This window comes from Crocodylus siamensis, chromosome 3 (genome assembly GCF_052110815.1).
Source record: "Crocodylus siamensis isolate JL-2025a chromosome 3, ASM5211081v1, whole genome shotgun sequence".
Lineage (NCBI taxonomy): Eukaryota > Metazoa > Chordata > Crocodylia > Crocodylidae > Crocodylus > Crocodylus siamensis.
In genome coordinates this window covers 217,549,516-217,566,837 of record NC_143397.1, presented here as the reverse complement: position 1 = coordinate 217,566,837, position 17,322 = coordinate 217,549,516, and the positions used below count along the sequence as shown (strand labels likewise).

Below are 17,322 nucleotides of genomic sequence, written 5' to 3'. Positions count from 1 at the left end.
TCAAGCTTCTCCACATCCTTTTTGAATTGTGGAGCCCAAAACTGGACGCAGTACTCCAGTGACGGCCTCACCAAGGCCGAGTACAAGGGGAGAATGACGTCCCGGGATTTGCTCGAGAAGCATCTATGGATGCAAGCCAGCATTTTGGTCGCTTTATTAGCCGCAGCATCGCATTGGAGGCTCATGTTCATCTTGTGGTCAATGATGACCCCCAAGTCTCTTTCTTCTGTAGTGCTATCCAATGTAGCACTGCCGAGCCTATAAGGGTGCTGCAGGTTTTTCCTCCCAAGGTGGAGAACCTTGCATTTTTCGGTGTTAAACACCATGAGATTCTGGTCTGCCCATTTGCTGAGCTTGTCCAGGTCAGCCTGGATCACCCGCCTATCTTCTGGCATGGATGCTTTGCCCCAAAGTTTGGTGTCATCGGCGAACTTGGCCAGTCCACTCCTAACTCCAATGTCCACATCGTTAATGAAGATGTTGAACAGTATGGGTCCCAGGACTGAGCCTTGAGGGACCCCACTGGTCACAGGGCACCACGATGAGTGACTGCCATCAATCACAACCCTCTGGGTCCAACCATGGAGCCAATTTCCCAGCCAGCGGATCGTGGTGGAGCCAAGGCCACAACTGGCCAGTTTGGCCAAGAGGTGATCGTGGGATACCAGATCAAAAGCTTTTTTGAAGTCAAGATATATGACATCAATCTCTTCTCCCTTGTCCAGATGATAGGTCACCTGGTCATAGAAGGAAATGAGATTGGTCAAACAAGACCTACCTGCAACAAACCCGTGCTGGCTGTCCCTTAGAATGTTAGCCTGGGCCAGTCCCTCAAGGATGGCCTCCTTAATAAACTTTTCTAAGATCTTCCCCAGGATAGAAGTCAGGCTAATGGGCCTGTAGTTAGCCGGATCCACTCTCCTCCCTTTCTTGAAGATCGGCACCACATTGGCCTTCTTCCAGTCTTCAGGCACTACACGAGCAGGTCCAAAGAGGTGATCCTTACCGTCTATGCAACACTGGTCAGGCCGCAGCTGGAGTACTGTGTCTAGTTCTGGGCTCTGCACTTCAGGAGGGATGAGGCCAGCATCGAGAGGGTCCAGAGGAGGGCCACTTGCATGATCAGGGGCAGCAGGGCAGGTGCTGTGAGGAGAGGCTACGGGACCTGAACCCATTCAGCCTTCACAAGAGAAGGCTGTGGGGTGATCTAGTGGCCATCTATAAACTTACCAGGGGGGACCAGAGGGGAATGGGTGAGACCCTGTTCTCCCGAGTGCCTCCCAGAGTAACAAGGAATAATGGCCACAAGTTGACCGAGAGTAGGTTCAGTAGACATCAGGAATATTTCACAGTCAGGGTGGCCAGAATCTGGAACCAGCTTCCAAAGGATGTGGTGCTGGCTCCTACCTGGGGGGCGTCTTTAAAAGGAGGCTTGATAACTATCTAGCTGGGGTCAGATGAGCTTAAACTTAGTAGGGGTCATATGAGCCCAGTATTCATTCCTGCCCAGGGCAAAGGGTTGGACTTGATGATCTGCTCAGGTCCCCTCCAACCCTACATCTGTAAACCTATGAAATGCTGCACCTGGGAACAATAAACTCTGGCACAATATGCACCAGAGTTTATTGCTCTGTACTATAGCATGTGTAGACACACCCACCCAGTTTTTAAATATATTGCTACATTCAAACTAGTAGACAAGACAGCTTCCTTTCTTTCAATTTCCCTCATTCCCTATTATAACACTGACCCTCTCTGATACTCTGCAGTGCAAATGCAGAACACTTTGATGATAACAGCATAGCTAAAGTAACATACCTGTATGCAAATATTTACCAATAGACAAACATCGTCCCAGAAATGTTTGACTTTGAAAGTTTACTTGGAACTGGATCCTACAGTATTCTGATCTTTAGAATATTACAAGATGCCACACACCCTGTTCCTGAGAACAGCTGTTTTTTAAACAACATGCAGAAGACCTTATTCTACTTCCATTAAAGGCAATAGGAGTGTTTCCGTTGACTTGGTAGTAGGATCAAGTAGGATCAAAGTGAGTGCAGGTGGGAGAAAGTCCAGATAACATCACATGAGGCAAAAGTAATAACTATATATTGAGATAATTGATATCAAAATTTCCTAGGAAAACCCACAGATATGTCTCTTCTCTCTATGGAGAGTTGTGGAATAGGAGGTGGTGTCTCATTGGTTACTGCATAAACAGCATCTCCTACTTATTTGTATAGATAAAAGTCTTACATGTTTATGAAGAAATAAGTTTCCTGTATCCAAAGACTTCTTTTGTGCCAGACTATGTCAAAATTTTTGGAAGGTATTATACAAACATATGTGCACATACTCCTACAGTTTGACTATCCACTTTATATCTTCATGCATGCATCCAACCTTTGGTGAAAAAACATGAAAAGGACAAGCAGAAGAGTCGATTGGTATGAAAAGCTGTTATAAATTAGTGTTATGACATTCTAATAGTAGTATCTTATTCCTGTGCAGATAAGTCGATCTCAAAGTGCTTTTAAAAAAAGGTGTTTTATCAAGAGATATCACAGAGACAAAAGTTACTCAGCGAGTGGTGACTGCCCGCAGAAGCTAGCGGTGGCTTCAGTGGTGGCCAATCTTGGAGGATTGTGCCCCCCTATATTCCCCCGTACATGTTGCCTATGGGACTCAGTCTGTTTTTTGGATTCTGTCTCAGTGGCCTAAAGGGAGGATGGACGGTGTGGGCAGCCTCCACTCCTCCAAAAATTTCTTACCAGGCATATGCATCAAAGGTCTGGGTGGCCCTCATGCATATACCATGATCCAGGAGACTCGATGGTTGCCACCACTTAATCTTGTTAAAGCTCAGCCTGCAGTTCTTAAAGTCTTTTACCTTGATTCATTTTTTAAATTTTAGGTACAGTGGAATGATCCAGATGCAAAATATGAACTTCTTCCAAAAGAGAGGTTACCCAGGTTCCCATTTATGATTAATAAGAATGGGACTATTTATGTGACTGAACCATTGGACAGGGAAGAAAAGGATTTTGTAAGTAAAGTTGTAAAACCTAACCATAATCTTAGGTTGAGGAGTTGTTGTGTGTGTGTATAAATGTATGAAAGTTGGTTGTGGACAGAAGAAAAAGAGGAAGGACAGGTTTGGTTTGATGTTTTTTCTTGATGAATCCAAGTGAGTCGATAAACATGGATTTAATGCAATTTAAGAACAAACACGTTCATCCCACCTGATTATATTAATTTATCCAATAGTCATTAATTCAGTATTTATATTTTTCTTATAGTTCTGTATGCCTTTTAGTGTTCATAGTCTACATTGATGTACATAGAATATGAGATATATACCAAGAAAATGTTACAGTACCTGATTGAGACGTGCACTGTGTGTTCTGTGGTTAGGAATCATAGACCTCTGCAATCTTTCCTCTGCTTTTCTGCAGGAGATAGGATGGGATTTATTTTTTTGACAACAGATAAAAAAAGAATAAATGCATTTCCTGTTAGGATAGCAATAGATGTTTTCCAGTTCTCTCTCTCCCAAAATGCATTCCTACATTTTACAAAGAGGAACGAAAAGTTATATATATTTTGTGTAACATGTATCCTATGACTAGGATTTAACTGTGCAAACTCATTTTCCTTTCCTAATTAAAATCATATGTTAAGTCAAAGTGTGAGCTTGAATTACCACTGTAGCCCAAGGCCTGCTCTTAAGTTGTACCACTTCTCCATGGTTCTTGGGGGCCTTCAGGGCAGCTGGGAATCACTAGAGTTTAACAGCACTGTTCCCAGTCTCTCTTTCCCCTGGCCATAGTCCCCCCACTAAAGAGGAGACTTGGCAAAGATGTTGGACATAGGAACTGTTCTGGTGGCTTGCTACCACCTGAGGCTCCCTCATAATGTGTGAATCACAGGTATCCACCAGCTGAATGACTGCTTTGTTCTGATGACTGGTAAAGCAAAGGCCAGGGTCTGACTTGTAGTAATGGATAAACAAAAATTTGCATTTTGAATTAACCACAAGGACAGGCTGTCATAATGTGAAGTTTCTAGTCTATTTGGGTGTTAAATGTGGTTTTTTTGACAATAATTATTGAACAAGGAAAATAATTTCATACTTTTGACTGAGCTAAGAAAAAGATTATATACATTATAAGTTTTCAGGACCTAAACCTAGCTTTCGGTGCTGAAAGAGCTGATAAAATACTGAACAGCAATTGGTCAGCATGTACAGATCAATTTTATACATGTGATGTTTAATTTGAAAAAAACCCTTTTTCCCAGAATGTTTCTCTTTTCATTTCCTGTAAAGGCATAGTCAGCATTTGCCTGGGAATTCGTTGATCCCACACCAACACATCATCATTAGGGTGTGGGAAAAAAGACTGATTCTTTTGGAAAAACCTCCAAAAAACAATGAGAAGTAGCTGTTATACTGTAAGTGGAGTACTACAATTATAGCAAAACTGCTCCAAGGTTAACTATGCCTCATCCATGGTTAAAGCTGGGGCAGTTTAGCTCACTTGTAGCGCTACAGGCTCATGCACATATAAGTTACAGCATAACAGCTGCATTGCATTCCTGAGCAGCTGCTCACCATGCCTGTTGAAGCCGTTTCAGGTACACAATTATCCATAACCATAGACTCTGGATTGGGACTAGACTGTGCTCTACAGTGACATCTTGGACCATTGAAATCAATGGGACTTTTCCCATGGACATCTACTGGAATTAGGGTTTCCCCTGCAGACTATATTATAGTCCTAATGTCATACAGGCATTCTTTTGTGACTTAAGGTAAATCATGCTCTGTTACTCATCTAGTGAAATAAACATAATAATATATTTGTACATCTCTTGGGTGTTGAGAAAATAAATTCACTGATTGGTTCTGAGGCACCTGGACCCAGACCCAGACCCAGACCCTCAAATATATATAAATGCTTTGGAGAATCTGACTCAAATACTAAGGAAATAGAGATCATCAAAGAACCTGTAAGTAGTACAGAAATACTGACCAAATATGCAAAAGGATCTTTTATTTTCTAACCAGGCTTTCATTGTTGTCCTTTTCAGTCTAAACTATTATAGTGTTTGCCTTTTGCCATTCTTGTTGCAGTATACCTTCTATGCAACTGCAAAAGATGAACAAGGAGAAATACTAGACAAGCATTTGGAAATCCAAATTGTGGTGGAAGATGTTAATGATAATCCACCTGTGTGCCAGAAAGCTTTAACCATATTTGAAGTTCAGGAGAATGAAAATGTAGGTAAGAAAATATTTTTTGACCCTATACTGCAAAAGCATTCTCTCGGTCTGAATGCCGTTTCCCTTAAACAGGACTAAAGCTGTCATTTCAGGGCCTTCTACAGCTACAGGTATTCTGTAGGTAGAGTGCTTACTCATGCACTATCTCACTGACAACTGTGACAAAAACTGAGTCAGTGTGATTAAGCTGAATCAAACCTTCAGTGTTCAAATGTGATTGCATTTAGACTATAACACTGTTATCTTCCACAGCCCCAGTTTTGCTCCACTGCTAAGATGTAAAAAAGAATTCCCCTTTCTTTATTAAAATACAAGATAATGCTTGCTCTAATTGAGTAATTGCATTTCTTTCCCCCTTATGTGCACAGACATGACTTCACTGATTCCAGTGGAATTGTAAGTTAAATCTATCCCAAAGTCTTCATATTATGTATTCATTGCTAAGACCAGGATTGTCTGCAATGGTCATTTACTCTAACCACAGCACATAATACAAGCAATAAAATTGCTCCCAGTAATAACTGCATCAAGCCCTATAACTGCTGGCTAAGTCAGAGCACATATTTTAAGTCAATCTACTGTGTTTCTTTTCAGGATTGTATTGCTTCTCCAATATTTGTATCACTATTGAGGTTCTTTGTATTTCATTCTGTGGGGAAGTGGGGAAAATATGTTATCTGACTAATGTCTATTTTTCCTTGACCCTAGGAAGTGTTATTGGAACTCTGGAAGCTTCAGACATGGATGAACAAGGCACTCTTAATTCTCGCTTGCAGTTTCGTATTGTGGATCAGAACCCCAAAATTCCTGTAGATAAATTATTCATTGTTCAGCAAGAAGCTGGGACATTCCAGTTAAGGAGCTCTTCATTAAACAAGCACATAGTTTCTAACTATACCCTGAAAGTGGAAGTAACAGATGCAGGTCAGTAGAGATAATTGTTACACATTGGAATAATCTCACACTTCCCCCTATCTGATTCAGTGTTCAGTATCCAAGTTGTTCTTGTTCAGGAATTGAGGTGTTGTGGGTGAGGGCACTAAAGGAAACAGTGGGCCCATCTACACGAGACACTTACTGCACATTAGTTTAATAACACTGTGCAGTAGCGTGGCAATTAAAAACATGCTAATAGGCTGCTGGGCAGTGTATTAGGCTAATGCACAGTAAGCATCAAAAAATACCTGTGTGATGGCGCTACTGCACAGTAAGTCTAATTACTGTGCATTTCATTAGTACTTTATTAAGCAAGTACTAAATTAAATGTGCAGTATCTAAGGCACATTAATATGAACATGTAGATGCACCCAGCAAGACTGAAAGCTACTCTTCCTTTTGAATTTCACTTAGTTTTTTTAAAGATGCAGAGGTGAGCTCTTGAAGAAAGGGTTACCCACAATATAGAAAATTGAAGAAGATGCATGATGATAACCTCAAGAGGTATTTTGGGAATGAAGAAATGTTCAAATAGGTGGTCTCACCAAAATTAAATATACAAAAGTATAAATATAGATAAATGTTAATAGCAAATTTAATAATGAAATACAGATAAGATATAAATGAGCAAACCATACAGGTAAGGCATATCAAGCAAATTATCAATCCAAAGAAATATCAACCATATTAATATTTAAAAGAAATTACTCTTACATTTTCTAAGTAGAAAAGCCTCCAACAAGTGGCCAGCCTGTTGGGGAAAAGGACATCTTACCTAGGTCTCAGAAACTATGTTCTGAAAAAACACTAAGCAGGCACTCCTGGAGGTGAGCAAGTCAGCAAGAACTGTAATTCAAGACCAAAGAGTGAAGATTCCAAAGTGGACCCAAATTTTTATACTCTATTGCCTGGCTAAAGCTTACTAGATATGGCTAAACATATAAAAATGCTTCTACTAGGTCCTACTCAAATTCAAACCTATTTAATCCCTATTTAATAGGTTCCAGTATAATTAGAAATGTATTTTTATTCTCTATTTAAGCTATATCTTGGCTAAAATCAGATCTAAATACCATAAAACTGCTAAATGCACTCTGGGCAACCTTTAGCCTACTTCTTTTGACCTGTCTTTCTGGCACTCTGTACAATTATCCTCACCATTCTCTCATTTATTTCCTTGGCCTCTTCTCTTATGCAAACCTTGGTCAAGCAAATACAATATATTGCCACTAAGTAGCTTGGGGCCTAAAATAGTCTTCAATGATTTGTGGAGTTTCCTTTGGGTTTAATGAAAAACATAAAAGGGCATTTATATATGTTCTCTGGGAGGTAGGGGGGCCCTTTAATTAGAGCAGGTCTAGGAGCCATGCTAATTAAAGCGCCTGGAGCATCACGTGTATCAGCATCCCTGTGCTGAAAAAAGGTGGCAGAGCGCTTTGAACTAAGTTCATCAAACAAGCTTTAGTTTAAAGTGCCTTGCTGCCATTTTTCAGTGTGGGGATGCTGATAAACTCATGATGCTGGAGTCTGCTGGAGCACAGTAATTACCATGTTCCAGCAGACTCAATTAATTGTGTCTGCTCTGATGCTCTGTAATAGCAGTGCAATGTAGCAGCCAGGTCCCTGTATGTGTATAGGAGGCCAAAATGTCTAACTGAAGAAACTTCAGATAATTCAATACAGTTAACCAATTTCCACATAGTCTATACAGGAAAAACAGTTTTAAAAGGGTTTGCAAAACCTGTTATGGAAGAGCCCTGAAATCCTTAATGGTTAACTAAGTGATATATTTTTAAACCAATGGTCCTGTGCTTTCACTGGTCCGTGGGGGAGCAAAAGGCAGGGCAGGGTGGCACCTTATAGAATAACATGTACAGATAGGCAGGAGCTTTTGTAGGCTACAGGCTGCTTTGCCAAATGCTATAAGATGCCACCCTACCCTGCTTTCTGCCTAACTTCAGACTCACAACTGCATCTCTTTATTGCAAACAAACAATATACTCTGCATGGTATATTCAACCTGGACTCCAGTGGTGGTGATCTCAGTTTTAGCTTTTTAACTTCCCATGGTCATAAGCAACATCAGAGGGGCTTACAGGAATCATGCTGCCATAAACCATGGCTTGGGGAACCACTGAATTAAAAGCTTCATCCTGAAATCCTTAGCCAGACAAAACTTCCCTTGGCCACACTACTACACAAGAGCAAAGAGAAAGCAAATTTACATGTCTCTTATGTTAATGAAACAGCATTGCTTAGACAGTAGCAGCTTAAACAGCAATATGAGAACTGTGAATAATATGGTGGTTTATTCTGAAGGCTCATATGAATTATATCCAAATTACTGTGTTTAGGATATTCCTTGAGTCCTAGTTTATGAAGCACATGCTGATAATACTAAAATCTGCCTTTATGTAAATTATTTTAAATCAACCACTGCTGACTTTGGGACCTATAAAACCTGCTGAAAATGAATGAATGTAGGAAGTATTAAAGGAAGATGGAAAAGGAAAGGGGGAGGGACAGAGAGAGAGAGAGAGAGAGAGAGAGAGAGAATCCCCTCCTCCCCGCCCCGCCTTCCCCCCCATCATAATACTGTTTTGGCTCCCAGTACTTTCGAGCCAGTCCTTGTGATGGTTGGAGGATTTTACTCTGATTGTAATAACCCATGCAGTTGTTCACATGTATGCTATTAGAAGAAATAAAACATTTCCTGCAGAAATGTGATACGGTTTTATTTTGTTTTGTGCAGGATTTAAAACAGAGTGTGATGTGCAAATAAATGTCATTGACATCAACGATCAGATTCCCATCTTTGAAAAATCAGATGTAAGTATTTCTAATGTTGTTTTTGATGTTACTAACCAAACTATAACTAAACATTTGGGCCTGATCCATGGTCTGTTGAAGGGACAGTGCCAAAAATTTAGTCTCCAAAGTTAGGTTTTGTAAATGGGGGCGGAAAAATAAAAGACTTTGCAAAAATTAATTAAAATGGCTGAAAACTCTGCCCACCCCGTGTATTATATTTAAATTTTGCCTTGCTCCCATCCCAAATATAGTATAAGTTAGATGTGTCCCAATAAGTGAAATTTAGTGCTAGCATTGTTCAGTTCTAATCATCTAAAATGTTACCAGTAATCTTTAAATAATTTTAATATAAACCCACATTTCTAACAGTGTCCTTTCTACAAGGAGAAGGGCTTTTCAATAAAAAGAGTTTTTGAAAAAATATTGCAATAAATTATGTGGGGCAGATTAAATAGTTGGCCAAAATCTACCATCAGGTACATCACTAGGTTGCCTCACTAGCTGACTTTTATGGATTTTATTTATTTAAATGTAATAATGTTTTGCCATTTTCTTTCTGAAACAATAATAGCAATCTGTGCTGTATGATCACACTTATACAATCAGCTTAAAAAAGGATAAGTGTTTCAAAATTAAAAAAGGCTAGCCCTGTATAATTACTTACCATGTAAACTAACTGAAGAGATAAGGAAAAAAACATTTTGTTGGCATGTGTCCAGCCTACCTTTTGTTTGAGAGTATATTTAAAAAGCTCTGTGAGCTGAGAAATTCAATAGAAATTTTTATTAGATGATTAACAGAGGATGACATTAAGAAATCATTTAAACTCATGGTTGTTAAAGGATCTAACAGCCACTCCATTCACATGATGTCCAAGTCTTTGGGATCTAAGTAAAGGAGTAATTTGGGAAGTAAAATGGAGCCTGCATAACTCAGGGTTTAACCTGTCCTGTCACCTTTCTTTTGGGCTGATTTAGTGTCTTTTGGCACTGGACTGGCTCTGCCACAAACTTCCCATGTGACATGTGTGAGTCTTGTATACTATGTGCCCAAAGAACTGAGGCACCTGACTGATGTAGGTGCCTGGGTCCAAAATTCAGATTCTTTGCTGTTCAGCTTCCACTTCCTCCTGGAGGTGTCTAATATATCCAGGTGCTGAAGTGTTTATCAGCAAAGTTCCAGGTGTATAAGCAGTTGCTGTTGAATATACCCAGAACCTAAGTCTTGATAGTGCCAGACATAGTTTAATAGTTTCATAGTTAGTAGGGTCAGAAGGGACCCGAGGAGAAGGGAGTTCCCCAGCCTGTAGGTATGATGCTGGTTCTTCCTCCCCAGGTGCATCACCGTGCACTTGTCTGTGTTGAATCTCATCCCATTGTTGTCCACCCACCCCTGTAACCTGATAGGTCTGATTGTAGCCTATTCCTTCCTTCCTTCTACCATGCCCACATCCCCCCACATCTTAGTGTCATCGGAAATTTGAACAGGGTGCTTTTTACCCCCTAGTCCAAGTCACCGATGAAGATGTCGAACAGTGCGGGCCCGAGGACGGAGCCCTGGGGGACCCCACTGCCCACAACCCTCCAGGCTGAAAATGACCCATCCACCAAGGCAGAGATGGAACTGGGACTAGCTTCCCAGATTAAGGACAATAAGAAGTCCTTTTTTAAATACATAGGGGGTAAAAAGAAGGTCCCGGGTAATGTGGGGCCCTTGCAGGACGCGTTGGGAAACTTGGTCATCACACCAGATGGCAAGGCTAACATGTTTAACGATTTCTCTGCCTCTATCTTCCTAAGATGGGACCAGAACAGCCACCTCCCTGCTGGGCCCCCCTTGGGACCTGGGGGAGGCACACCTGGGCCACAGGTTAGTGAGGATTTAGTTAGGGAGCTTCTGGAGGGTTTGCACGTATTTAAGTCAGCCAGTCTGGATGATCTCCACCCTAGAGTGCTAAAGGAACTGGCCGAGGTCATTGCAAGTCCCCTGGCATGGCTTTACGAGCACTTGTGGTGCTCTGGTGAAGTACCGGAGGACTGGAAGAGGGCCAAGGTGGTCCCCATCTTCAAAAAAGGCAGGAAGGAAGACCCGGGAAACTATAGGCCAGTTAGTTTTTCCTCGATCCTAGGCAAGCTGTTCGAGAAAATTATGCTGGCACACATCCAGGAGGGGCCAGCAGGGGACTGCATGCTTAGGGGCAACCAGCACGGGTTTATCAGTGGCAGGTCCTGTCAGACCAACCTGGTGGCCTTTTACGATCAGATCACCAGATCATTAGATGCAGGGGTAGCAGTGGATATAGTCTTCCTGGACTTGTGGAAGGCTTTTGACACTGTCTCTCACCCCGTTCTCATTAAGAAACTGGGGGGCTGTGGCGTAGACACCTACACAGTCAAATGGGTCGCCAACTGGCTGGACGGCCGCACCCAGAGGGTGGTAGTGGATGGCTCCTTCTCAACCTGGAAGGACGCGGGCAGTGGGGTTCTGCAGGGCTGGGTCCTTGGGCCCGCACTGTTCAACATCTTTATCAGTGATTTGGACGAGGGGGTAAAAAGCACCCTGTTCAAATTTGCTGATGACACTAAGATGTGGGAGGATGTGGGCACACTGGAAGGATGCAACAGGCTACAATCAGACCTAGACAGGTTACAAGAGTGGGCAGACGAGAATAGGATGGGCTTCAACACAGACAAGTGCAAGGTGATGCACCTCGGGAGGAACAACCGGCACCATACCTACAGGTTAGGGAACTCCCCTCTTGTCAGAACAGAGGTGAAAAAGGATCTTGGGGTCATCATTGACTCCAAGAGGAACATGGGCCAGCAGTGTGGAGAGCCAGTTAGGAAGGCCAACCGTACCTTGGCATGCATGCACAGATGCATCTCGAGCAGGTCCAAAGAGGTGATCCTCCCCCTCTATGCGGCACTGGTCAGGCCGCAGCTGGAGTATTGCATCCAGTTCTGGACGCCACACTTCAAGAGGGATGTCGACAGCATGGAGAGGGTCCAGAGGAGGGCCACTCATATGATCAGGGGACTACAGGGCAGGCCCTATGAGGAGAGGCTGTGGGACCTGAACCTGTTCAGCCTGCAGAAGAGAGGGCTGAGGGGGGATCTAGTGGCCTGTTATAAACTAGTCAGGGGGGATCAGCAGGCATTGGGGGAGTCACTGTTCCCCAGAGCACCGCCAGGAGTGACCAGGAATAACGGTCACAAGCTGGCAGAGGGTAGGTTTAGGTTAGACATCAGGAGGCGCTACTTCACGGTCAGGGCGGCTAGGGTCTGGAACCAACTTCCAAGAGAAGTGGTGCAGGCTCTTACCCTGGGGGTTTTTCAGAGGCGGTTAGATGAACATCTTGCTGGGGTCATTTGACTCCAGTATTCTTTCCTGCCATGGCAGGGGTCGGATTAGATGATCTGCTCAGGTCCCTTCCGACCCTACAAACTATGAAACTATGAAACTATGAAACCACCACTCTCTGGGTGTGGCCCTCCAACCTGTTGGTGACCCAGTTGACTGAGTAGGTGTCGACACCACAGTCCCCCTGTTTCTTAATGAGAACAGGGTGAGAGACAGTGTCGAAGGCCTTCCAAAAGTCCAGGAAGACTATGTCCACTGCTACCCCTTCATCTAAGGATTTGGTGACCTGGTTGTAGAAGGCCACCAGGTTGGTCTGACAGGACCTGCTTCTAATGAACCCGTGTTGGTTGCCCCCAAGCATAATCTCCCCTGCTGGTCCCTCGTGGACATGTGCCAGAATAATTTTCTCAAAAAGCTTGCCCAGGATCGAAGTAAGCCTATAGTTCCCTGGGTCCTCCTTCCTCCCTGTTTTGAAGATGGGAACCACACTGGGCCTCTTCCAGTCCCCTGGCACCACACCAGAGCACTACAAGTGCTTGTAAAGCCGTGCCAGGGGTCCCGCAATGACCTTAGCTAATTCCCGCAGCACTCTGGGGTGGAGATCGTCTGGACCAGCTGATTTAAATACATCCAGTCCCTCCAGAGGTTCCCTGACTAGATTCTCCCTGAGCCTTGGCCTAGGTGCACCTCCCCTGGGGCCTGAAGGGGGCCCATTGGGGGGGCTGATCTGGTCCCTGCTCAGGAAATGGAGGCAGAGAAGTCATTAAATAGGTTAGGTTTGTCATCTGGTGTGACAACCAAATTTCTTAGTGTGTCTTGCAGGGGCACCACATTACCCGGTACCTTCTTTTTGCCCCTTATGTATTTAAATAAGGACTTCTTGTTATCCTTGATCTGGGAAGCTAGTCCCAGTTCCATCTCCGCCTTGGCCTTCCTGACTGCCCCCATGTATCCCTGAGCAACTGCTGTATAATCCTCCTTGGTGATGGCCCCTCCCTTCCATTGGGTGTATACCTCCCTTTTAGCTAGGAGACATTCCCAGATGCTTTTGGTGAGCTGTGGGGGCTTTTGCGCCTTCCTGCTCCCTTTGATCCCTTTGACCAACATCTAGGTGCTGACCTTGTGATTAAGCCCCTTTGGGAATCACAAAATAGGTATGACCTTGCCTGTCTCAATCCAGTAGGCATTCTTAGAAGAAATCTGCTGGATCAGACCATGCAGAAAAACAAGGAGGAAGGTGTGATTATCCCTTAATTTCACTGCATGCCTGTAGATGTGCAAGGACACTGCTCTGACACACTGTTATTACAGCATGTCAGATTAAGACTCAATTAATCAAGTCTGCTGGAGCATGCTAATTAGTGCACTTCAGCAGCTTCCACATCTCATGTACTCAGCATCCCTGTGCGTTAACTAAAGTTTGTTGAATGAGCTTTAGTTAAAGTGCCCCCACTGCTGTTTTGAAGCATGGGATGCTGAATTCATGAGACATTGCAGGAGCTTTAATTAGAGGGGCTCTTAGAGCCCCTCTAAATAAAATGCCGCCCTCCTCCCCCCGCAATCCCAGAGCATGCATAAAGACACCCCTTATGTCTTTCTGAAATGGAGATAATTGTCCACAGGGTTTCTGTTTGTGGGTCACTAGCTGCTTGTAGCACTGAAGTTCATTTCTTTATATGATTCCTAGTGTCTTATGCTTTAATGATCTTTTCTCCTCAGTATGGTAATGTGACTATTCCAGAAGATACTCCAATAGGAAATGTAATACAAGAAATTCAAGCTACTGATGTAGATGAGCCATTCACGGGAAGCTCTCAAATCATTTACCAGATTGAAGAGGGGGACCCAGGAAATTTTTTTTTCATAGAGACAGACCCCAAAACAAATAGAGGATTCATCAAGATTCAAAAGGTGAATAAATGGACCACTTTATATCCAAGTTTTAGCTGCACAAACACTTTTTTTCCTTACTCTTTTCTGTTGTTGTTCTACAACATATTAAACAAGGTCTGGGTATTCAATGGCTGGATCACTGTTTAAAATTTGCCCCCCTTCCTCGTAAGGCAGAGACTTTGACATGTAATGTTGAACTGGAAGAAACTTTTTCATTACAGTAGCTTCAGAATTGATAGTTAAACTACATGTGCCCAGGAAAATGAAAAAAAAAAAAATCATGAAATGTAGTATGTAACAAAAATTTGTAATTCAAGTCCGAATGGCTATAACACTTTACAAAATGGCTGTAGCAGAGCAGAAAATGTTTTAATTCTAAAGTGTATCGAAGCCTTTTGTTTTTTACTATAAACATGGTAGTGATAATTTGTTGAAACCTACACAGCAGTAGTGCTGTATTTCTAGCTGGTATATACCTGAAAGGACATCTTATCTGTCCACTATAATATTAATGTCTTTTATCATGATTATATCAAATATTATACCAACCATCCATCTTTCTTCCACTAAGTCAAATGCTAGATACATAAAATGTACACTGTAATCTTTGCTAGAATATCAAGTTTGTGGCTGTAGTAGAATTCAGTTGTGGAATTCCTCATGTGGAATTCCCTGGTGTCAGGAGAATTTACATATATATGTGTGTATATATATATATGTATATATGTATGTATATATATGTATATGTATATGTGTATATATATGTAAATGTGTGTATATATATATATATATATATGTCCCTCACTGAAACTTTTCAGTTTCTTCAGAATATATCACAAAATATATGACAGCATATTATGCAGTAGATATTTGTATTCCATGAAATCATTGTATTATATGCTGTGTTATTTCTTAGGGCCACTGGAAAATGAAGTCTCCAGGACAGTTGTTTGTAATCTGCTATTAGGCAAGACACCTGTCTCAGGGATGGAACTATAAAGTGGTTGAGCATTCAATCCTTCATGACTTTCACTGTGGAATAGTAATGTCTTGTGAGTGGAAGTTTGTTTCTACTGAAGAGTTTCTACTGAAGTTTGTTTCTTAACTGAGAGAAAGCCAAAGTACTCTTCACTGAAAGAAGAAATCAGTACATAGTGTTCCAGCAGTGTAAGAGTGATGTTGTAGCTGTGATGGTCCAGAAATTATGCAGGAGGCAAGAATCCCTTAGAGTGGTATCTTTTATTGGACCGACTATGTACTTGGAATAAAGTTTGATAAACTTCTGAATGCAAAACATTTCTGTTGCGTCTCTGATAGCAAGAAGCCAGGCACAGCACAGTGAAAAAACAACAGAGGGCAGGGCCTGAGAGAAATTCTCAGGGATAGCAGAAAAGAAGCTGCTAAGTGATAGCTGATAACTGTCAAAAGGGAGGAAGGTCTTTCTATTCTTCCTTGTGTAGGAAGAATATAGGAGTTGGATGAAATATTGTGTGGATTGAAACTTATATTGTGTTTAGTATCCAGCCAGCTTATGAATTTTTGTTCTGAAGTTCACCTTTTAAAGGTGTTAGATGGATTTCAATTGAGCGTGAGGATAGTGAGATCAGAGGCAGTGGTTGTTCTGTGAGAAAAGTGCTTCTAGTGGTTTTCCATCTTTTATATTTTTTTTTTGTGAGAGTTTGTTCTGGTGCAGTTGCCATTTAGTTTCATCCGCATAGTTGACATAAGGGCACTCGGTGTATCAGATCCGGTATATCACATAATGGGAAAGGCATGTGTAGGAAACTTAGATTCTTATGGTTTTCTGTGGTGTTCAATGCATTCTGGCTGCTTTTAATTTAATATCAGAAAAACTTATAATTTTTGCTAAGAGTTTCAAACATGTAGGCATTTTTCCTTTGCAGTTAACTTTTTCAAAGGCAGCTGAATTTATAGATCTAAAAAAGCTATTATTCATCATCAGAAAAATAAAATATATTTTATCATTGGCCTTACCTGCAGCCATCTGGGATACGGTCAGTCATCTGCATGTGCAATCTGCTTGAATATCATCATTTTGGATTATCATGTTTCTGTTCTTAGTAGTGGCAGATAATAAAATAGGGAGCAAAGGTCTCAAGTTGTAGCAAAGGAAGTTTAAGGAAAAACTAGGAAAATTAGGAAGGAAAATTAGGAAAAACTTTCTCACCAAGTGAATAGTAAAGCGCTGGAACAGACTACACAGAGAGGTTGTGGAATCTCTGTTCTTAGAGGTTTTTAAGAGCCAGGTAGACAAAGCCTTGGTTGGGATGATCAGGTTGGGGATGGTCCTGCTTTGAACAGAGGGTTGGACTACATGACCTCCTGAGGTCCCTTGCAACCATAATTTTTTATGATTCTGATTCTATGGATTTCAGTATTGTTTTATAAGGAAATAATTACTAGATTTTTTTCCCCCTTACAAATAGGGCTGTTAATTAATTATGATTAATGTGCACAATTAACGTGTTAATTGTTGTTTGTGTTAATTTTTTAATGCTTTAATCATGCACGTGGTTTTGGAGCCTGCACCCAGGCTCTGCTCCTCTACTGTCACTGCTACTTCCAAGCTATCCTGTGGGGCAGCGGTGGCAGTGCAGAAAACTGCAGGGCAGCCCAGGCGTGGGCTCCAGTTAGCTACAGCAGGTGGGGAGGGGCGCACACATGCACAGATGAGCAGCTGCAGCCTGCAGGTGGCCAGGAACGCAGCTCAGCAGTGTATGAGCAGCGCCCAGCAGGCAAGTCTGTGAAGGGGAAGGGGCATGGGGAGGAAAGGGGTGGGGGGGACAACAGATCAAGGCCCCCATAGTGAGGGAGGGAGTGGGGCAGGGACTAGGTTGGATGTGGGGGAGGGCTCCCGCTGCTGTGCACACTCCCAGGGGAGGCATAAGGGGCACGTGCCCCTGGATTTGTGCGCAGGGTGGAGGTGGGCTGCTACTGCAGGCTGGGGCTCTGTGCCCCACTGCCTTTGCCCTGGGAGCTGCACACTGGCTGTGTCGTGTCCCTTGCCTGCTTGG

General features: G+C 42.5%; 1 protein-coding gene across 1 annotated transcript in view; it reads left to right on the top strand.

Moving 5' to 3' along the window:
- Nucleotides 1-17,322, top strand: part of CDH17 (cadherin 17) — a 45,965-nt gene that overhangs the window by 15,776 nt on the left and 12,867 nt on the right. The window contains exons 7-11 of the mRNA XM_090037356.1: nt 2,918-3,049; nt 5,138-5,288; nt 5,996-6,211; nt 8,976-9,052; nt 14,114-14,305. Coding sequence (XP_089893482.1) covers nt 2,918-3,049; nt 5,138-5,288; nt 5,996-6,211; nt 8,976-9,052; nt 14,114-14,305 — 768 coding nt within the window. The remainder of the gene's footprint in view (nt 1-2,917; nt 3,050-5,137; nt 5,289-5,995; nt 6,212-8,975; nt 9,053-14,113; nt 14,306-17,322) is intronic.